The following is a 23,283-nucleotide window of genomic DNA, read 5'->3' on the forward strand; positions in this document are numbered from 1 at the left end:
TCCCAGCCTTTATTCCCACACTGAACCTTTCCCCTGGCAGCTATTTCCTGATTTCCAGGGCCATGCTGTAAGGAGTGGAAAAACACTTGGGTAGACCCACACGTGGCGACCTATGGTGGTGCTCTGAGCGAACTGAATCTACTCCTCAGGGAACCTCCAGCAGCTGGGGGCAGCCTGGACATTTCCACAGGGCATTCCTCTCCACACTGCCCCACGGTGATACTCCTTCCTCGCCTTTACAAAACACTTCACATTCATGTAATGGCATGTCTCTCTCCAACCTGTGAGGTAGGCGAGTCAGGGACTGTTCTTCCCTTTAGGAGAAGGGCACACGGAGGCTTAGGAAACTGACACTGATGGAGCTTCTGCTGTGTGCTGGGCACCTTCACTGGCATTCACTCCAGCCTGTGCTTCCCTGCAGCAGCCAGGACTTTTGTGCCTTGTAATGAGATCCTACCCAGCGGCAGAGCGCACATAACCAAGAAACAACTCCAAGACGACACGGACTGTTGGAGTCAGAAGGGTCTTTGAAGATCCTGCTTCAACCCCTGCAGTGTATAGATGGGGGGAAATGAAGGCCCAGAGAGGGGAAGGGACTTGCCTAAGAGCACCAAGCAGATCAGCGGTTCAGCCACTCTGATGGGAGAGCTACGTTCCCTGCAGGGCCCCCTTGCTGCTGCAAAGATCAGCCCGCAGAGTTTTAGCTTCTCCCTGCCGGGGACCTCTGGGATAATACAGTCACAGATGTGAGGATGAAACAAAAATCTGAGAACCCACAGTGCAGATTCCAGAGTTCCCGAGGCCTCCGTGAGACAGTCTGCAAATGCCCCAGGGACGTGGTTTTCACCCGGTTTGGGGGAGGGGGGCACTGCCTTGTCCCAGGAGGTGATAAACATCCTGCCACAGGGGTAAAGAATTATCCCACCCGAAATGCCAGGGCTGTGCCCCGGCTTTGCTGGTTTCCCCTTACGTGTGTATGTGGGATGGGACTGCCCAACCTTCTCCCCTGTCCCCCTGTCCTTCCCCAGGTGGGTTTACCCTTTCACCAGCAGGGTTCTACCCACAGACTCTCAGGTACAAACACGTTGGTGTCCTGCAGTTTCCAGTGAGACTCCCCATCTCACGGCCTTCTGGTCTGGTGACCAGTGAAACCTCTGTTCCCCCTAAGAACAGACCTCACGGGCCATTTCCTGGGTTTTTAACTGAATGTGAAACGGTGCTGGCTGTGTGTTTGTGCACATATCCTTTGTGTGACTGTGTGTAACCGTATTTTTGTGTGTCTATCTCTTATTTACCATGTTTATGTGTTTTCATAAAAAATATTTTCTGATTTATGTATGTGAATGTGTGCATTTTATGCATATTTCTACGTCGTGTGTGTGTGTTTTGTGTCGTGTGAACGAGTGCTGGTTCTGCATGTGTGATCCGACCATGTCGCTGACTGCTCTGTTTGCACGTAAGTGTGTTATAATTTATTTATTTATTTGACAGAAAGAGAGCAGCTTATCTTGACGACGACAGGAAGCAAGTAAGGAAAAACCCCCAGCCCCGTGTTACTCTGTTTGAAAAACTGCTCTGTGTTGTTATGGCAGCTAATTTTCCCTAAATGATTTAAGGAAACGGATCTGTCTAAAAGAGCTGCAGCCAAGTTGTTATAGCAACACAGGCCTTTCTCCTCTAGGAAAAGGGGGGGAATCACCCCAGAGCACAGAAAGCTCTCAACAAAGCAGCCCTGGGGCTCTGAGGGACTCAGGGGGCTGAGGAAAGCGCAAGAGGGGGCCCGTTCACCTCCCATGTCACTTCCTGGGCGTCCTTCTTGGCAGCGCTCCTGGCCATGCTCAAATTGGGGTCTCGTCGTCTTTCACCTGGACCGTTGCCTTGAGTGCCTGACGGTGCTCTTCTTCCGCTTACTCTCCACGCTGCAGCCTTAGTCACTTTCTAAAGCTCTGGCGCCATGTTCTCTGCTTGGCCCTGGATGAGCTCAGGGCACGTCCTTGAATAGCCTGTCAGGCGTGTTGGCCTTTCTCCCAAGAGTAACGGGGAGCCACTGGGAGGTTTTAAGCAGGAAAGAGAGCCTCAGGTGGATTTAGGCTTTAGGATGTCTCTAGGGTTTCTAGATGGGGGACTGAATGGACGGGAAGTACCATTCATCACGCTCTCTCCCTCCCTCAAGCGTCTTTGATGGCTCTTCACTGATGATTCTGATTGTCAAGACCGAGAGAGCTTGTCTGCTGGAATATTTCTGACACACAGCATTTTGTACCACTGCCTTAATTTTTTTACAGTTATTATATTTAGTTCAATTAAAAATCAGGTTAAAAAAGGGCCTAAGACTTTGATTTTAATGAGAAGAGAGCATTGGGGTGCAGGAAGAAGGCAAATTCCTTAGCCCGGTGGGCAGACTTGCCCGTGAGCTTCCTCACAGCTGCCCTTGTTGTATATCCTGCACACCCACCCCAGAAGCTGAGCTCTCCCACCTCCATCCTGTGGCTCAGCTTGCCCTGGAACGCCCTCTCCCCTTTCCCTGTCACCTCCCTCATCCCTAAACCACAGTCACCTGATAAAGTATTTCCCATTCCTAAAACTCCAAATTCCTTGAAAAAGCTTCCTTTTATCTGCCTCCCCCCCTGCGCCGCGCGCGCGCACACACACACACACACACACACACACACACACACACACGCAATTAATCTCCCCCAGCCCCGTCCCCATGTTTCCAAAGCACTACATCTTCTCTGCTCATTGTCCCCACTAGTTTGGATTAAAATTGTTCATGAATGTTGGGCCTTCCCATCAGATTGTGAGCTCTTCCTGGCCTGACATCCTGCCCCATTAATCTCTGTAACTCTGAGGTTACCCAAGGGTCTTGCACATGGTAACCTGCTGAGATTGTCCTAAACTCCCAGGGACAGAACCTGAGAGTTTAGGACAATCTCAGCAGGTTGTAGGGAAACCAAGTAGAGGCTTTGTGTGCAAAGACCTGAGCCTTAAGGAGGGCACAGCAATGGTGGCAGCAGAATCCAGGACATTCTGAGGAGGACATGAGACTGGGGAGGGGTCTGTGGTCCAGTTGCTCCTTTTTATCAGGAGACTCTTAGAAAAACCAAGTCACAGAGGCTCTGGGTTTGCTTCACCATTTGCTTGGCATTTACATGGAGGGCCTGCTCAGAGCCAGGTCCCTGCTGGGCACTGGGGACTGAACCAGCCAGACCCTGCCCTGGGGGACAATCAATCACAGCTGGTAAACAAGGGCCACACTGGCCATGGGGCACTGTCCTGGGAGTGGGACAGTAAACGCTTTGTATCTCAGAGCCAGTGCAGTGCTCTGGGTTAAGGCTCCTTTGTCAAGATCGTGGTTTAATACCCAAGTCCCAGAGAGGGGTGGAGGGTGTAGTGAGCACAGGGCTAGGAAAGCAGCTTTGAAATCAGCGCCATCATTAACACAAGCACAGCAGGCCTTTGTGGTGAGGACACAGAAGGGCTCATTCCAGGAGACTCACTCCTGCTCTGCCTCAAAGCCAGCACATCTAAAGCTTGTTTCCATGCTTCCTGGTTCTGCTGGGTTCCCATCTCAGGAGGGGCAACCCCTCCCCTCCAGTGTCCAAGCCAAACCATGGGCATCACTCAGGACTCCTTCCTCTCCTATCAGCCACAGTCGCTGTCTCTCATCTCCCTCTGTAAGATCCCCAGACTCCTCCCCTCTGCCCCTCAGCAGCAGGCTCTGACGGTCTCTAGCCTCTAGCCTTGCACCCTCCAAATCCATCTCGTGCAAATCCATCTCTTCCCAGGTGCCAGAGGGATCTTTCTGAAGTGCAGATCTGATCCTGTTACTGCCCTGCTTAAAATCCTTTAGTGGCTCCCCATTCCCATGAGAATGAAGTCCAAATTCATTGTAAAAAGAAGCCCTGGACTTCCTAGGTGGTGCAGTGGTTAAGAATCCTCCTGCCAAGGCAGGGGACACGGGTTCAAGGCCTGCTCCGGGAAGATCCCACATACCCTGGAGCAACTAAGTCCGTGCACCACAGCTATTGAGCCTGCGCTCTAGAGCCTGTGAGCCACAACTATTGATCCTGTGTGCCACAACTACTGAAGCCCGTGTGCCTAGAGCCCGTGCTCTGCAACAAGAGAAGCCACGGCAATGAGAAGCCCACGTACCACAATGAAGACTGGCCCCCACTCACTGTAACTAGAGAAAGCCCATGTGCAGCAATGAAGACCCAGAACAGTCAATAAACAAATAAAATATATAAACAAATAAATTTAAAAAATAAAAATAAAAAAGCCCTATATCATAACCCCTCTATCTACCCCTCTGTCTGCCCTCAGTACCAGCCACACTGAATGACTTGCAGCCTCCCGAGGGTGCCTCCCTCTCTAGGCAGATGCTCAGATGTCTCCTCTGCCTGGAAAGCCCTCCCTGCCCTGAGCATCCCTCACGCATCAGCTCAGGTGTGACCTCCTGGCTTGGGCTCCTTCTGTGGCTCTTCAACCCCTGTGCCTCCCTCCACAAATGCACCTAGAATAACTGTCTATAAATGCCTGTCTCCACCAGACTGTGAACTCCTTAAGGTAGACACCAGCTCTGACTATTCACAGCACCCAGCATGAGGTTCCTCTCTCACCAGTTCTTTGAGGAACGATGATGCTCACAGATGTATACCCTACGCATCAGCAAGGGTCTTCCTGATTCTCTGCTTCTTGATCCTGTGAGCAGAAGGCCACTGGAGTGGAAGGAGTGAGGCTGTGAGTATTTAGAAACAAGGTCAGAAGCTGTCCTGGCAGTTCAGATAGCTCTGGGGTTGAGTGATTCTGATGCTGTCTGTGACAGTGAAGGTCCAGGGTAGAAATGCATTTAAAGCTATTAGGGCAGATGCCTGGGGCACCACCGTGTCTGCAGCTGGACACACTGACTCTTTTTTTCTTTTCTAAAGAACTTTTACTGAGATACAGTTAACATACAATAAACTTCATATATTTAGAGTGTACAATTTGGTATCCCAATCTCCCAATTCATTCCCCCCAACCCTCCCCACTTTCCCTACTTAGTGCCCATATGTTAATTCTCTACATCTGTGTCTCTATTTCTGCCTTACAAGCTGGTTGATTTGTATCATTTTTCTATATTCCACATATATGTGTTAATATACGACATTTGTTTCTCTCTTTCTGACTCACTTCACTCTGTATGACAGTCTCTAGGTCCATCCATGTCTCTACAAATGGCCCAGTTTCATTGCTTTTCACAGCTGAGTAATATTCCATTGTATATATGTACCACATCTTTTTTATCCATTCATCTGTTGATGGACATTTAGGTTGCTTCCATGTCCTGGCTATTGTAAATAGTGATGCAATGAACATTGGAGTGCATGTGTCTTTTTGAATTATGGTGTTCTCTGGGTATATGGCGAGCAGTGGGATTGCTGGGTCATATGGTAGGTCTATTTTTAGTTTTGTAAGGAACCTCCATACTGTTCTCCATAGTGGCTGTATCAATTTACATGCCCACCAACAGTGCAAGAGTGTTCCCTTTTCTCCACACCCTCTCCAGCATTTGCTGTTTGTAAATTTTCTGATGATGTGCGTTCTAACCAGTGTGAGGTGATACCTCATTGTCGTTTTGATTTGCATTTCTCTAATAATTAGTGATGTTGAGCAGCTTTTCATGCGCCTCTTGGGCATCTGTGTATCTTCTTTGGAGAAATGCCTATTTAGGTCTTCTGCCCATTTTTTGATTGGGTTGTTTATTTTTTTGATATTGAGCTGGATGGACTGTTTATATATTTTGGAGATTAATCCTTTATTGATTCATTTGCAAATATTTTCTCCCATTTTGAGGGTTGTCTTTTCATCTTGCTTATAGTTTCCTTTGCTGTGCAGAAGCTTTGAAGTTTCATTAGGTCCCACTTATTTATTTTTGTTTTTATTTCCATTATTCTATGGGGCGGGTCAAAAAAGATCTTGCTGTTATTTACGTCAAAGAGTGTTCTTCCTATGTTTTCCTCTAGGAGTTTTATAGTGTCTGGCCTTACATTTAGGTCTTTTATCCATTTGGAGTTTCTTTTTGTGTATGGTGTTAGGAAGTGTTTTAATTTCATTCTTTTACATGTAGCTGTCCAGTTCTCCCAGCACCACTTATTAAAGAGGCTGCCTTTTCTCCATTGTATATCCTTGCCTCCTTTGTCATAGATTAGTTGACCATAGTTTATCTCTGGGCTTTATAGCCTGTTCTATTGATCTATATTTCTGTTTTTGTGCCAGTACCATACTGTCTTGATCACTGTAGCCTTGTAGTATAGCCTGAAGTCAGGAAGCCTGATTCCACCAACTCCATCTTTCCTTCTCAAAATTGCTTTGGCTATTCAGGGTCTTTTGTGTTTCCATAAAAATCGTAAATTTTCTTGTTCTAGTTCTGTGGAATGTCATTGGTAATTTGATAGCAATTGCATTGAATCTTAAATTGCTTTGGGTAGTATAGTCATTTTCATAATGTTGATTCTTCCAATACAAGAACATGGTATGTCCCTCCATCTGTTTGTGTCATTTTTGATTTCTTTCATTAGTGTCTTATAGTTTTCTGAGTACAGGTCTTTTACCTCCTTAGTTAGGTTTATTCCTAGGTATTTTATTCTTTTTGTTGCAATGGTGAATGGGATTGTTTCCTTAATTTCTCTTTCTGATCTTTCATTGTTGGTGTATAGAAATGCAAGAGAGTTCTGTGTGTTAATTTTGTATCCTGCAACTTTACCAAATTCATTGATTAGCTCAAGTAGTTTTCTGGTGGCATCTTTAGGATTTTCTATGTATAGTATCATGTCATCTGTGAACAGTGACAGTTTGACTTCTTTTCCAATTTGGATTCCTTTTATTTCTTGTTCTTCTCTGATTGCTGTGGCAAGGACTTCCAAGACTATGTTGAATAGTAGTGGCAAGAGTGGACATCCTTGTCTTGTTCCTGATCTTAGAGGGAATGCTTTCAGTTTCTCACCATTGAGAAGGATGTTTGCTGTGGGTTTGTTGTATATGGCCTTTATTATGTTGAGGTAGGTTCCCTCTATGCCCACCTTCTGCAGAGTTTTTATCATAAATGGGTGTTGAATTTTGTCAAAAGCTTTTTCTGCATCTATTGAGATGATCATGTGGTTTTTATCCTTCAATTTGTTAATATGGTGTATCACATTGATTGATTTGCGTATATTGAAGAATCCTTGCATTCCACGGATAAACCCCACTTGATCATGGTGGATGATCAAGTTTTAATGTGTTGTTGGATTCTGTTGGCTAGTATTTTGTTGAGGATTTTTGCATCTAAATTCATCAGTGACATTGGTCTATAATTTTCTTTTTTTGTAGTATCTTTTTCTGGTTTTGGTAACAGGGTGATGGTGGCCTCATAGAATGAGTTTGGGAGTGTTCCTTCCTCTGAAATGTTTTGGAAGAGCTTGAGAAAGATGGGTGTTAGCTCTTCTCTACATGTTTGATAAAATTCACCTGTGAATCCATCTGGTCCTGGACTTTTGTTTGTTGGGAGATTTTTAATCACAGTTTCAATTTCATTACTTGTGATTGGTCTGTTTATATTTTCTATGTCTTCCTGATTCAGTCTTGGAAGATTATACCTTTCTAAGAATCTGTCCATTTCATCCAGGTTGTCCATTTTACTGGCATATAGTTGCTTGTAGCAGTCTCTTATGGTACTTTTTTTTTTTTTGGGGGGGGTACACCAGGTTCAATCATCTGTTTTTATACACATATCCCCGTATTCCCTCCCTTCCTTGACTCCCCCCACCTCGAGTCCGCCCCACCCTCCCCGCCCCAGTCCTCTAAGGCATCTTCCATCCTCGAGTTGGACTCCCTTTGTTACACAACAACTTCCCACTGACTATTTTACAGTTGGTAGTATATATATGTCTGTGCTACTCTCTCGCTTCGTCTCAGTTTCCCCTTCACCCCCCGCCCCCTCCCATACCTCGAGTTCTCCAGTCCATTCTCTGTATCTGCTTCCCTGTTCTTGTCACTGAGTTCATCAGTACCATTTTTAGATTCCGTATATGTGAGTTAGCATACAATATTTGTCCTTCTCTTTCTGACTTACTTCACTATGTATGACAGATTGTAGTTCTATCCACCTCATTACATATAGCTCCATCTTATCCCTTTTTATAGCTGAGTAATATTCCATTGTATATATATGCCACATCTTCTGTATCCATTCATTTGTTGATGGGCATTTCAGTTGCTTCCATGTCCTGGCTATTGTAAATAGTGCTGCAATAAATCTTATGGTGCTTTTTATTTCTGTGGTGTCCATTGTAACTTCTGCTGTTTCATTTCTAATTTTATTGATTTGAGTCCTCTCCCTCTTTTTCTTGATGAGTCTTGCTAGAGGTTTATCAATTTTATTTATCTTCTCAAAGAACCAGCTTTTAGTTTTATTGATTTTTGCTATTGTTTTCTTTGTTTCTATTTCATTTATTTCGGCTCTGATCTTTATGATTTCTCTGCATCTATTAACTTTGGGTTTTGTTTGCTCTTCTTTCTCTAGTTTCTTTAGGTGTAAGGTTAGATTGTTTATTTGGGATTTTTCTTGTTTCTTGAGGTAGGATTGGATTGCTATAAACTTCCCTCTTAGAACTGCCTTTGCGGCATCCCATAGGTTTTGTGTCATTGTGTTTTCATTGTCATTTTTCTCTAGGTATTTTTTGATTTCCTCTTTGATTTCTTCAGTGATCTGTTGGTTATTTAGTGGCATATTGCTTAGCATCCATGTGTTTGTGTTTTTTAGTTTTTTTCCTGTAATTGATATCTAATCTCATAGCGTTGTGGTCAGAAAAGATGCTTGATATGATTTCAATTTTCTTGAACTTACCAAGGCTTGATTTATGACCCAAAATGTGATCTATCCTGGAGAATGTTCCATGTGCACTTGAGAAGAACTTGTAATCTGCTGTTTTTGGATGTAATGTCCTATAGATATCTATTAAATCAAGCTGATTTATTGTGTCATTTAAAGCTTGTGTTTCCTTATTAATTTTCTGTGTGGATGATTTGTCCATTGATATAAGTAGGGTGTTAAAGTCCCCCACTATGATTGTGTTACTGTCGATTTCCTCTTTCATAGTTGTTAGCATTTGCTTTATGTATTGAGGTGCTCCTATATTGGGTGCATATATATTTATAATTGTTATCTCTTCTTGGATTGATCCCTTGATCTTTATGTAGTGTCCTTTCTTGTCTCTTGTAACATTTGTTATTTTAAAGTCTATTTTATCTGATATGAGTATCACTACTCCAGCTTTCTTTTGATTTCCATTTGCATGGAATATCTTTTTCCATCCCCTCACTTTCAGTCTGTATGTGTCCCTAGGTCTGAAGTGGGTCTCTTGTAGACAGCATATATATGGGTCTTCTTTTTGTATCCATTCAGCCAATCTGTGTCTTTTGGTTGGTGCATTAAGTCCACTTACATTCAAGGTAATTATCGATATGTATGTTCCTATTACCATTTTATGAATTTTTATTTTGTAGGTCCTTTCCTTATGTTTCCAGCTTAGAGAAGTTCCTTTAGCATTTGCTATAGGGCTGGTTTGGTGGTGCTGAATTCTCTTAGCTCTTGCTTGTCTGTAAAGCTTTTGATTTCTCTGTCGAATTTGAATGAGATCCTTGCTGGGTAGAGTATTCTTGGTTGTAGATTCTTCCCTTTCATCACTTTAAATATATCGTGCCACTCCCTTCTGGCCTGCAGAGTTTCTGCTGAGAAATCAGCTGTTACACTTATGGGAGTTCCCTTGTATGTTATTTGTTGTTTTTCCCTTGTTGCTTTTAATAACATTTCTCTGTCTTATTTATATCAATTTGACTACTATATGTCTTGATGTGTTTCTCCTTGGGCTTATCCTGCCTGGGACTTTCTGCGCTTCCTGGACTTGGGTAGCTATTTCCTTTCCCGTGTTAGGGAAATTTTCAACTATAATCTCTTCTAATATTTTCTCAGGTCCTTTCTCTCTCTTGTCTCCTTCTGGGACCCCTATAATGTGAATGCTGGTGTGTTTAACATTGTCCCAGAGGTCTCTTAGGCTGTCTTCAATTCTTTTCATTCTTTTTTCTTTATTCTTTTCCGCATCAGTGATTATCACCATTCTGTCTTCCAGCTCACATATTCGCCCTTCTGCCTCAGTGAATCTGCTATTGGTTCCTTCTAGTGTATTTTTCATTTCAGTTATTGTGTTGCATATCTCTGTTTGTTTGTTCTTTAATTCTTCTAGGTCTTTGGTAAACTTTTCTTGCAACTTTTCAATCTTTGCATCCAGTCTTTTTTCAAAGTCCTGGATCATCTTCACCATTATTATTCTGAATTCTCTTTCTGGAAGGGTGCCTATCTCCTCTTCATTTAGTTGTTTTTCTGGGGTTTTATCTTGTCCCTTCATCTGTTACAAAGTCCTCTGCTTTTTCATTTTCTCTATCTTTCTGTGGCTGTGGTTTTCAGTTCCACAAGACAAAATACTGCTGATACTGCTTGATCCTGCTGTCTGCCCTCTTGTGGAGGAAGCTATCTAGGAGGCTTGTGGGTGCTTCCTGATGGGAGGGACTGATGGTTGGTTGGGCTGGGTGGGCAGAGCTCAGTAAAACTTTAATCAGATTTGGTGGGTGTAGCTCAGTAAGACTTTAATCTGCTTGTCTGCCAATGGGTGGGGCTGTTTTTCCACCTTGTTGGTTGGTTGGCCTGAGGCGACCCAGCACTGGAGCTTACAGACTCTTTGGTCGGGCTAATGGAGGACTCTGGAAGGGCTCATGCCAATGAGCACTTCCCAGAACCCCTGCTGCCAGTGTCCCTGTCTCCTCAGTGAGCCACAGCTGCCCCCCACCTCTGCAGGCAACCCTCCACCACCAGCAGGTAGGTCTGGTTCAGTCTCCTACGGGGTCACTGCTTCTTCCCCCTGGGTCCTGGTGAGCACACTATTTTTTGTGTGCCCTCCAAGAGTGGAGTCTCTGTTTCCCCCAGTTCTGTTGCAGTCCTGCAATCAAATACCACTGGATTTCAAAGTCTGACTCTCTGGGGATTCCTCCTCCCATTGCTGGACCCCCAGGTTGGGAAGCCTGATGTGGGGCTCAGAACCCTCACTTTAGTGGGTGGACTTCTGTGGTATAACTGTTCTCCAGCTTGTGAGTCACCCACCCATCATTTATGGGATTTTATTTTAATGTGATTGTGCCCCTCTTACCATCTTATTGCAGCTTCTCCTTTGTCTCTGGATGTGGGGTGTCTTTTTTGGTGAATTCCAGTGTCTTCCTGTTGATGATTGTTCAGCAGTTAGTTGTAATTCCAGTGCTTTTGCAAGAGGGAGTGAGTGCACGTCCTCCTACTCCGCCATCTTGATCTGGAAACATTGACTCTTGAAGTCAAACGTGAATTTAGATGGGATCCAAATAATGTTTGTTGAGGATCTGCTACACACTGGGTTCTGTGTTTTAGGTGCTTTCACATAGCTTTTTTTTTTTTTTTTTTCATCTTTTTTTTTTTTTTAATTTTTATTGCAGTGCAGTTGATTTACAATGTTGTGTTAGTTTCAGGTGTAGAGCAAAGTGAATCAGTTGTACATATACACATATCCACTTTTTTTTTTAGCTTCTTTTCCCATATAGGTCATTACAGAGTATTGAGTAGGGTTCCGTATGCTATACAGTAGATTCTTATTAGTTATCTATTTTATATATAGTAGTATGTATATGTCAATCCCAATCTCCCAATTTATCCCTCCCCCCTGTTGTACCCTGGTAACCATAAGCTTGTTTCCTACATTTGTGACTCTACTTCTGTTTTGTAAATAAGTTCATTTGTACCCCCCTTTTTTTTTAGATTCCACATATATGTGATATCATATGGTACTTTTCTTTCTGTGTCTGACTTCACTCAGCATGACAATCTCTACGTCCATCCATGTTGCTGCAAATGGCATCATTTTGTTCTGCTTGAGTAATCTGTCATCCAAACAGGGACTCTCTTGAGAGCAGAAGGGGTCACTATTAATAAATACTCCAGGACAACAGGTATAAAACAGAACTGCCCCAGGCAAGCCAAAACTTTTAGCCATCCTACCTACAGATCATACTTTGTACTTTTTTTGGTAACCCCTGACACAATTTGTGAATCTATATTTATCAGTATTTACTTGTTTAATGTCTACTTCCCCACTAGATTGCAAGGGTTAGGGTTTTGTTCACTATTACAACTACAATCCCAGGTATTTAGAAACTACTTGATAAATATTTGTGGAAGGAGGAAGGAAAGGATGGAGTAAGATTCTGGGCAGTGTGGCAGGGAAGAGAGGAAGAGACTGAGGGAGCCGGGGTCCTGGTCCAGGTCAGCTTGGCTCCAATGTTAGCACTCCACATCCTTGCTTGTGGTGTAAAGGAGTGGACTTTCAGGAAGAATGAAGCCCCCACAACTCGCTCAGCATCCAAGTATGTTTATTAAGGTCTGACCAGCTGATGATCAGCCTACTCATGGCCCAAAGAATAACCTACTACCTCCGAAGATCAGCCTTGCCTGATCTATTTTCTGTAACGGGATCAAGTGCCCAGTTGCCTGGGAGCAAATCAATGACTTCAGATTGATGGTGGCAATGTCAGGCTGATGCCTCTTCTGTTTAGCAAACCTGACACCCTCCCTTTTGTTCCTCCCCTAGTTCTTTCCTCAGGGATTCACCTAAAACACCACTCTGATCCGAGGCCCCTACTCTGTCACTCCTCCTGCCTTGTGTCTTTTCTTTGATCACACCTCATCATCGCCTCTGTGAATAGCTGTTTGGTATCTATAAACCATATTACATTGGGGATAATAGGATTTGCCATGTTCAATCCAATGCAACTCAACAAACAGTTATTGAATATCTATTATCAGCCAGATCAGAAAAAATGTAGGTGCTGTTCTCTTTAAGAAGCAGGTGGCAGAAGAAGGAGGTGTCATGATTCAATCAGGGAAATTGCAGTTAATACCGAGGTTTGGGGGCCAGAACCCAGTTCACAACAGACACCTCTTGAGAAATTCAGAAGCAGCTTCTCTCTGCCAGGAAAGCTGGTCAGGATAGATTAAGAGTTCAAGGTAATAATGGGGTTTGGTGAGCACAGCTAACACCTTCTTTTGTAGACAAGGAGGGGTGAGTTGGAGAAGGAAGCAGATATACTAAAGCTATGGCTATGTAAGCCCTGACAGCAAGTGGGTTATAAAAAGACCTGGGAAAGCAAAGTTTGCAGAGGAGGATCAAGATGGCAGTTGAGTTGAGATAGCTACTTTACACCTAAGGACTTACTTTTTCATTAATCCTTACTCTAATATACGCACTTGTTTTTATGTACACACTTCTGCCTGGTCAATACAATTGCTCTTTAATTTAGGATATTCTTATTGGCATCTCTAAAGAGAGTGAGTAGAATAAGGTACACGGGTGCATCACTGAAATACCCCAACTCTGGGACCTTTGCTGTCTTAGCAATTACTGTCTGTCACCTGATGGCAGTCAAGGGGTCATAAATCACCATCATCAACGTTTGAAGGGACTCACTCAGATGTAATCTCACTATAATGTCTTCCAAACAACTGAGTCTCCTCCGTGCACTATTTTTGACAGTGTCATTTAGCTTCAAGTTGAACACTTTTAGTATGGCCAAGTTCATAGCTCACACACCCACTCCATCCTCAGACAGCTCTAATGGTTATGAAGTTCTATTTCTCTATCAGCCTTACCTCTTGATTTGGCCTCCACCTGAAAGATGTCTGTCTACCCTCTCTGATAAACTCTTCAGAGAGAATAATTCTGGTCGACCTCCTTTCTTTAAGCTATGAAACTCAATGTCTTCTCCTATTTCTCACAAACACAAAGTCTTGCTCCTATGAGCAAACATCTCCTGTTCCCCTTCTTCCTGGAATAGCAGGTCCTCTTCTCTGAGAACAGGTTCATCACTACCCCACACACCCCAAGTTCAACTACATGATTCCAGTGAGACTGTCCTGACCTTACATATCCTTGCCTCTTGGACCAGAGTTGTCCTGCCCAGAGGTGGCCGTGTCCTCCAGTACCTCTTATAACTGGAACTAGAATAAGAGAATGAGTCACTTTCAAGTAGGGGAACCGCTGGATGTGACACTTGGTACAAGTTCCCTACAGATGCAGGAGGCCAGGCTACAGTCTTCAACTATATGAGGCCCTGGGACTCTTCTAAAAAATTCTCTGTTCTGTGTAAACTATATAGTTCAAGTTGTATTTCTTTGACTTGTAACCTAAGAGCCCTGACAAATGTGCTCTGGTATATTTCCTTCATCCCATGAGATCTCTACAATTGAAACCAGTATTTGTGAGCGGTAGGGAAGGCGCTTGTCCAATTCAGAGGAGAGACCAGCAGGCCTAGTCCCGCCTGGTTTTGACCCTGAATTCCTAATTTGCAGCTCCTAGTGGGCTCTCCCAGCACCACACTGCCCTTTCCCAGATCAAGCCGTAAGACCAGCAGCTGCTGAGGGGCTTCAGTTACTCACTGGGTCGTTGTACATCTGGATGATGAGCTGTTTCACCCCATGCAGGGTGGGGTGGGCCCATGGAGAGGGATCCAGCCAGTGACGGTTCAGGTCAAACCCCATCAGAGAGCACCTAGGCAGTACCCAAGGTCAGAGTCAGTACAGATAGGACAAGTCAAGCTCCTCACTTCTCAAAATACACTTAGGAGCATTAGCAGTCGTTATGTCACTTACCTAGCACCTTTCATTTCTTTTTTTTTTTTTTTGCCAGAGACCGCGCTGAGCATTTTACATGTATTAATTCAGTCACTTTCACCAACACTATGAAGTCACTACTATTATAATTCCCACTTTACAGAAGAAAACACTTGAGTCACAGAGAGGTTCAAACATATTTCTGTGGCACAGTCTCACTTCAACGTCCGTGCCCTGAGACCACAGACGCACGTGCATCTCCTATGCAGGGCCAGAAGGCAGGTTCAGGCCGAAACCACCAGCATCCCCACTGTTCCCCTGTCTCACCCCCACAGCCAATCCATTGCATCTACCTTCAAAATATACTCAGAACCCAGCACTTTCTTATCACCTCCACTGCTATCACCTTGAGCTTGGGCCAAGGTCTGGAGTACTATAATAATCTCTTACCTGGTCTTGTTTCCACCCTTGCACTGTCCTATCCCACCTATCACCCTTTTCACAACACCCAGGGTGATCCTATTAAAACATAAGTCCGATTGTGCCCCCTTCCCTGCTCAAATGGTTCTCTGTTAGATGCAGAGTAGAAGCCAAAGTCCTTATCATCAGCTACAAGAGCCCATGTAGTCCACCCCTGTTATCCTCTCTGACCTCAGCTCCTAGCACCGTCACTCCTGCTTCCTCTGTGCCAGGTTCTGGCCTCTTACTGTTCCTCTAACACAGCGGGTGCTTCCAGCCCCAGGCCTTTTGCACAGGCTGTTCCCTCTGCCTGGAAGCCTCTTCCTCCAGATAGCTGAGTGATTCATTCTCACTTAGCACCAGTCTTTGCTCACAGGTCACCTGCTCAGTGAGGGCTACCCTGCCCACCTTCTCCATAATCTCCCTCAGGCACATTAATTACTTCACCACAGCAAGTGGGACCGTGATCTCTGGTCTCCTCCTCTCCCTCTTCCTCCTTTTCATTCTCCAGATCTACTCAAAGCCCTGCTTGTCCTTGGGAAGATGCCCCTGCCCCAGGTCTCTGGGCCCACGCTTCTGTCTGCTGGGCCATTGCATGCTGTAGGCCAGGCCAGCCCACGCTGAGGAACAACTTTAGAAACCCTGCACTTGCTTACAACTCAAATGACCACATCCATCCTCCTCCTGTCTCCAGAATGTCTCCCACACAGATCTGACGATCTTGCTTTCTTGATCAAGATTCATCTATGATTATCCATCACCTATAGGATAAAATTCTGCTCTTTGCAGATTTTTAACCAGATTCAAGACTGATGATGGCCATTCTCTGCCCAAATTGTGCCCCCTTTTTCTTCCCTATCCCTCTGTCCCACTATTTTACCCATCCCATCTTATTTCTCAAACCCCTCTATTTCCTTAAGTGATAAAATTTAATCCCCTCTCAGCTTATTACATTTACATCCCCACTGCTCACATTATTCAGAAAAATAAAGAATCCTACTTGGGACACACCTCTCCTTCAAGGTGGTTGGAGTGGGAGTGGGGAGTAAATAATAATAATTTTCCCATCACTTAAAATAAATTGGCAGGCAACCCCATGGGAGAACAACTAATGTTTCGTGGGGACACATGGGGAAAGGCTTCATTGAGGGGAAACCATTTGTGTTGCATCTTGCTGAATGAATAGAATTTTTCCAGGTGGTGGGGGCAGAAGGAAAAGTGTAAGCAAAGAAAGGAACTGTGAAGCCACCTAGGTTATCAGGGGAATGGTGGACAACTTGGTTTGACTGAATCACAGAGTACTGTGTATATAGGTAGTGAAGAGGTGGTGATGGTGAGCTGTAAAGCGAGTGGGAGGGGATACGTAAGGGCCTCAAGTACTTGGCATGGAGGGTCACTATGTTGTCTTTGCATTGCTATACTTAGATGAAGCAAGTGCTGATGCTGGCTTCTCATCAATGGCAGAGTGGGAACAGAAACAGTCACATGCAGGTCGCAACAACATCACCATCACAGTCAACGGAGCACAGTCAACAGAACAGTTACTGACATTACTTTGTCCCAAGAATTAAGTACTTTACTAAGTGTGAAATACTTTATCTATGTCAATCTTATGAGGGAGGTGCTATTATCATTCCCATTTTGCAGATGTGGAAACTGAAGCACAGAGAGGTTACAAACAACTTGCTCGAGAGAAGAGGTGACATCAGGATTGGTTTACAAGCATTCTCACACTCTGTGCTCACAAGAAACATAGTCTAACAGGAGGAAGAAGATCTGCTCACACACTTATGTACATTTATAATTCAGGACCACGTCATGAGGATTAAATGAGATAATACATGTAACAAACTTAATTTAGCACAGGTTCTGGCACATAATAGCAGATCAAAGATGTTATGTTATTGTTTCCTTGTACTTTGTCATTGTTTTGTGCGACATGCTGTATGAGTGACATAGACTAATAGGTTTGCGGTCCATCGGGGGCTGGAGCATGCAGCAGACAGTGGCGGTCAGGGATAACCTCCTGGCTTTCCCCTCAGACTGGAACTCAGATTTGAATTCACATCCATGCTCTGTTTCCTCCTAACATAGTAGGCATTTGTCCATTTTCTTTGGGGACTGCCCAGCATCTAACTCTGTAACTAGATGGAGCAGGGCTGGGGAGAGTTCGTTCCTCTATCATTACAAGATGATGAGACTGTGGTGGTGCCTTTTCTCTTACCCCAGAAGAGAGATGGGCCAGATGGCCTGGCAGCCAGGGCAGTGGCAGGAAACCCAGACTCAGGAAATAGCTACTTCTGTCTAGGACTTAAACTTGCAGGTGATGCCAGACTGGGAGTTGGGTCATACAGCAGTGCTACCGTGGAACAGAGGTAGATTATTCCTGCCAACAGCCAATTTTTCTACCCTCCAGAGCTTCTCTGTTAGTTGGTTGTTTTCCAAGTCTGGTCCTCCAGCTTCTGCTTCATTCTATAAGCCCCTTCCTATAAATTCCATTTTTGCTTAAGTGGTGGAGTTAGTCCCTGTTTCTTTAACTGAGAGCATCCCTAACCACATGGCTGTGAGGGCTAATTTATGGAAAGCTCCAGCAGGCCCCTATATTGCCCACTTCCCAATGGCTGGTTACCATGCAGACAAAACCATAGGTCTGGGTGCTGTTCCCACAGAGCTCTTCCAGCCCAGGCTGATCATCTAAAAATTTGGAAGGGAACACTGCTGTTGATAACAGGACTTAATCATAAACAACTGTATCCTTTGAGATGGTTAGCTTGCCTACCTCTCCCTCTCCCATATAAGAATGTCCTCAGCAAAGTCTTGGTCAAGTCACCAGCTTGCTCCATGACACTTCCAAGACCTGGTACTCACCACCTCCCCAACAGCTTATCCCATTCTTGGGCAGCTCTGTTAAGAAAGCCTTCCTTCTCTTTAGCTGAACTTTGTCTTCTGGTGACTTCCTCCATCAGTCTCAGCTTTGCCCCACAGAATCACACAGGACAATGCGGCTATGTTGGGAAGACCAGAAGCTTTGGGAGTCGTTAGGCTTAAGTTTTGGCTGTACTCCTTACCAGCTATGTGACCTTTTTAAAATGTCTTCTTTTAAAAGCCCTCTGGGTTTCTGTTTTATCATATGTATAATGAGGATAACAACCTTGAACTTCTGGATTGCATACATGAACTAGTGTCTGTAAATGGCCCAGAAGAATCCTCAGACAGAATGAACATTGAATAAATGGTAGCCAGTGATGAGAGCGGCAGTGGTGGGGACTGTGGTATTGTTGAAATTGTCTAAACATAAATATCACTTACTCCAGGAAGTCTCGCTGACTTACTCTCTACAAATGTGGGATGGGTGCTTTTCCTCTGCTACCATGGCATCCATTGCTCCCACATTGGAATGGCTACAGCACAAGATGTAGTAATTATTGAATCTGTCTTCCCCGCTGGACCATGAATTCCTCAAGTGCAAGGCTGATGCCTTATTTGTGTTTCTATTCCTGTGCCTGACAAGGAGCCTGGACTAGAGTAGACATAGTTATTAAAGATGTAGTTGTTGAATGAACATTTCATTCTTTCCCAAGCATTTTCCTATCTCATATGATATAGTTCTCACAACCACCCAGCCACACATGAGGATTCCATTTTTCAAGTGAGAGCATTGAGGGCCAGAGAAGATAAGGTAAGCCATTCCTCCAAGGTCACCTAACCTGTACTCCACAGGGCCCAGACTGGAATCCAGGTGTCTTGGCCCTGGGCTCCATGTCTTCACATCTAGCCATACTGCTTCCAGGAAGCCTCTTTGATTCAAAAAAGTGAGATTCTAAACTGAATGATTCGAAAGCATCAATAACTGGGCTTTACCTCCAAAGTTAGGAACTTGGAGGAAACATACATTTTGAAGGAAAAGTGTTCTTGGTTAGAGATCCTGACAGATCCACTCCTTGATCCAGCCTGAAGATGAAAGCAAAGCATGGCTGATGATTCAAATGCAATTCAATCCTCAAGAATCCTGGAGCGTTTTAGAATCTAAAGCATTTGTGGAACTCTTAAATCAGTAGTACCTGTGCTGGGTATTTTTGAGCTGATTTTTATATCTGCTTCTACTGGCAACCAGTCTATCAGTAGAAAGATGATATTTATTGAAGAAAACATCTTAGTAAAGTTGCAGGAGCCTTGGCTAGGGGCTGGGGGACAGACTTTACCTCAAATGTGTATGTCAACTTGGGGAAGTCACCTCCCTCCCCTGGGCTCCATGTTCTTCTTTGTAAAACAAGGGGGTTATACTTCACTCATGGAGGATTCTTTCAGCTCTCTCATTAAATGATTCGAAAGCAACAATAACTGGGCTTTACCTCCAAAGTTAGGAACTTGGAGGAAGCATACCTTTTGAATAAAGTTAAGTTGAAATAGAAAGCAAACAAAATATTCTAGAAAAAGGATTGATACAGTTTTCAAAAGAAACGCCAAATAGTTAAGGGTTACCAATATCTTAACATTAATTGCATGCATTTTCCAACATTTGAGATTTGCACCAGACCCAATCCTTGCCTCTAGAAGTTCTCACATTGCTCAGAACTTTGAAGAGAAGATGGGAGTTTGCCAAAGTCAAGACATGAGAGAGCATTCCAGGCAGAGTTCATGGTATGTGAGAAGTCAGGGAAGTAGAAAGCTTGGAAATTCTACACCTTTCTAATAGTGTTATGCTTGTGTTTTATGCTTGTGTCCTTCACTGGGCTACAGGCACTGGGAGGGCAGTGCTGGTGCAGGTTCTTTCTCTTCAGTGGTTTCAGGACCCAAATCAGCTGCCTAAAGATAGGGGAATGGACAAGATGACCTCCAGATGCCCGGCTCTCACCTGTATGATTGCCACTTTAGGGTCACTGAGTGTGAAATCTGGGGTCTCTGCTCTGGGCCTCTGTCTGCTTGGTCCTCTACTATACTCTGATTTATTTTCAAGGTAAAATATTTGCATGAGCTCAAAATCAGGACCCATGTTCTGACATGAGTGGGGCTGTTTATGGCACCAATGAGATAGAATATTTGACATTAGGGCCATTCTAGAAAAATCCATATTTATGGAAGTCAAGTTTATATATAACTTCATAGTATATAACTTCTTTCTCTTGAGTTGGAGATACTCTTGAGTATCCTTTCCTTCTTCTTCCAAACTGTGAGCCCAATGAGAGCAGGGACTATGTCTGTGTCATCTTGCCCACTTCTACTCCAACTTCCCTACTACAGACCCAAGTGCAGAGAAGGTTCAATATATCTATTGAATAAATAGATTATTGAATAGATTATTGAACAGATGCACAAATGCATGAACAAATACCCTGAAGGTTTGCAAAAAAGGTTTAGATAATTACTTGAAGACATATTTTGAAAAGTATTTAAGTACTTGTTACATGCTAGACACTCTTACAATAGCAAAGTGAGGTAGGTAGTATTTATTCCCATTTTATAACTGAGCAAATAAAATCCAAGAGAGATATGACTTTGAGAAGGTCACTTAACAACTACTAGACTATAGACCTGGGATTCAAACCCAGGCCTTATTGAACCCAATGACACTTTGAGTCCCCCGAGTCATCAAGGAGGCTATGTGATCTATGAAAGAGACGCTAGGCTACTCCTTTGTCTGCTCTTCTTGTACTGCTCTCCTCCTCCTCTGCCCAATGGCAGAGATACATGGTTCCAGAGAATATTATTTAAATGGCAAATAAATAGCTCCATCTTGTGAAGGGCATTGTGCCTCATCCCTGTTGCAATAACGGCAGCTACAGAGAGAGCAATGATTTCAGTTCCGCTCCTTATGGTTTCCTTTTCATCTCCTCTTAAGGGTAGAGAAAAAGGCAGCTTGGTGGCTCCAGATCAATCTCACCCTGAGCACGGTGGGGCTGTATGCTCCTGGAAGGGTGGTGTTGACAAGCGGAGATGTATGGGGCATGCATGCAATTGTCCCTCAAACGCATCAGTTTTTCAGCATTACCAATGAGCTGGATTGGCTTAAGTATATTTGCACCCAAAGCAAAATAAATATTGCTTTATTTAATGTCACTAAAAGGTTGGGATTCAATTGCCCTTGGCCTGAGGCACCTTCCAGCTCTATTGATTGGCCAGTGTCAGAATGCCAGACAATCTGTCATCAACAGCTCCTGCAAAATGCTTAGCAGGTGGGCTGAGCTCTGCCGTGGTGGAGACAGAGGATAGTGGGCAGTGTTCTTTGTCCCAAACACACACACAAGGGATAATTATAACAATCCACTCCCTGTCACCACCACCGAGATAGTTAAAGCATTTCCCTCACGTTCCATCTTAGATAATCACAACAAGGATGTGACCCAGGCTGTGGAGGCAGAGAAGGGGATGGATAATTACATAGATTCCAACTCAGAAGGACTTGGGTTTGAGTCCCATATCTACCACTGAGTAGTTTTATGACCTTGGACAAATTCATGTTTTGCTCAAAGACCTGAAAGCACTGGGAGGGCAGAGACTAAATCGATTTAATTTGCCATTGAGTCTTCAGTGTTAGCCTAGTGTCAGGTACATAGCCAACTCGCAGTTAAAATGAAGAAATGGAAATAAACAGAATTAGGTAATTTGCCCTTAGCCCAGCAAGGACAAGGGACATAGGCAGGACATGAGCCCAGTGTGCCCACTCTACAGCCACTCTAAAGCCTAGGTTCTTGACCATCGCTCTCTTCTCTCATAGCAGCCCTGGGAGTCAGCTCAGTGCCTGAGAGAGGGACTCACGTGAGGTGAGGGGTGGATGCAACCCCCCTAATTTTTAAATGGGAAACTGGGTCTCAAACAGGACTTGGCATGAAAGCTACCTTTATGCAAATCAATAAAAGGTGCCCCCTGCCCCAGGCTGACAACTTAGAAACAGGTGCCCCTTCTGGGTTGGTGAAGTACAAAATGATGTCACTTGCTCTGGCCAGGCGTGGGGTCGGGAGCAGAGTCACAGCCCACCCTGACCCCCAGACCAGAAGCCTTTGTGCACAAACTGCATGTCCGTGGCAGGCAGCCCTGGATGTGCCCAAGGTTCACAGCAGAGCCAGGATGAGCTCTCGGGGTTCCAACCTCCAAGAGTCTGCAAGGTGGTGGACTACCTTCCAGTGGTGGTCCTTCTGGCAAGGTGGTAGGATTGGGGAAGGGGGTGCTGAGACCATACCTGGGCAAGGCGTCATCTCTAACCCTAAAATCCCTGGGGCCCTTTCTTTAAGAGCTTATTCCTAGTGGGCAAAGAGAAGCTTCGTTGGAGTGCTTTCTCCCTTACCATGAGAATGTGTGCTCCAAGATTCAGCCTCCTCCTTCCTGTCTCCTGCTGGGCAGCGACAAACACCAGGCTTGAGGGGATCTCAGCGCTGAGACTTAAAGCAGTTCTGAGAGCCAATTACCAACTGGAAAAACCCAAGATTTGATAAAACCCAATCCCCACATTTCAAAGATGGGGAAACTGAGACCAAGGTCACACAGCTATGTCAGCGTGAAGTTGAAAGTCTGTTCCAGAACGGATGGATTATTTTTCTCTCTATAAGAACACTGACAAAGAGTAAAAAGAACCATTTAAAAGGCCCAAGGGGCACGTTTTCTAAAGGAGTACACTGGCCCTTGGAGCTAGGAATCGGCTATTTCTATTTCTTTAGTGTAAAGGGGCAGAGGAAGCACTAAAGGGAAAAACAGTCCTTTAGGTCCTCACAGATCTGGGAGCTGGCAAGACCCTGGCCCACCTGGTCTGAGCCTGAGAAGTGGCTTACGTAGCAAGTGTGGACTCCAGAGCCTCCCTGCCTACATAAGATCCCAGCACGGCCATGAATAAGCTGGTGGCTTAACCTTCTGTGCCTCAGCCCTGATCTGCAAAATGTGGATGTTGCCTCCCTCAGAGGGTTGCTTACAGGATTAAATGAGATCAGTCATGTAAATGCTGGGGACACCATCCTGTCTGAGATAAGCACTACACACATATGAGCTGGTCTTATAGTTCGATCTCGGTGTGACTCTCACAGTCCTCCACAAACTGGTCCACATGTACTCTGCCAGCTTCTTGCATCCTGTCCCCCAACCTGTGCACCAAGCAAGGCTTGCACGTTATATGTCCTATGAGCTAGTTACAA

General features: G+C 44.5%; 1 protein-coding gene across 1 annotated transcript in view; it reads right to left on the reverse strand.

Annotated features, from left to right (window-relative positions):
- Positions 1-23,283, reverse strand: part of AGBL4 (AGBL carboxypeptidase 4) — a 1,220,133-nt gene that overhangs the window by 88,178 nt on the left and 1,108,672 nt on the right. The window contains exon 9 of the mRNA XM_057744086.1: positions 14,531-14,642. Within this exon, the coding sequence (XP_057600069.1) occupies positions 14,531-14,642 (112 nt within the window). The remainder of the gene's footprint in view (positions 1-14,530; positions 14,643-23,283) is intronic.

Source organism: Hippopotamus amphibius, chromosome 1 (genome assembly GCF_030028045.1).
Source record: "Hippopotamus amphibius kiboko isolate mHipAmp2 chromosome 1, mHipAmp2.hap2, whole genome shotgun sequence".
Classification (NCBI taxonomy): Eukaryota; Metazoa; Chordata; class Mammalia; order Artiodactyla; family Hippopotamidae; genus Hippopotamus; species Hippopotamus amphibius.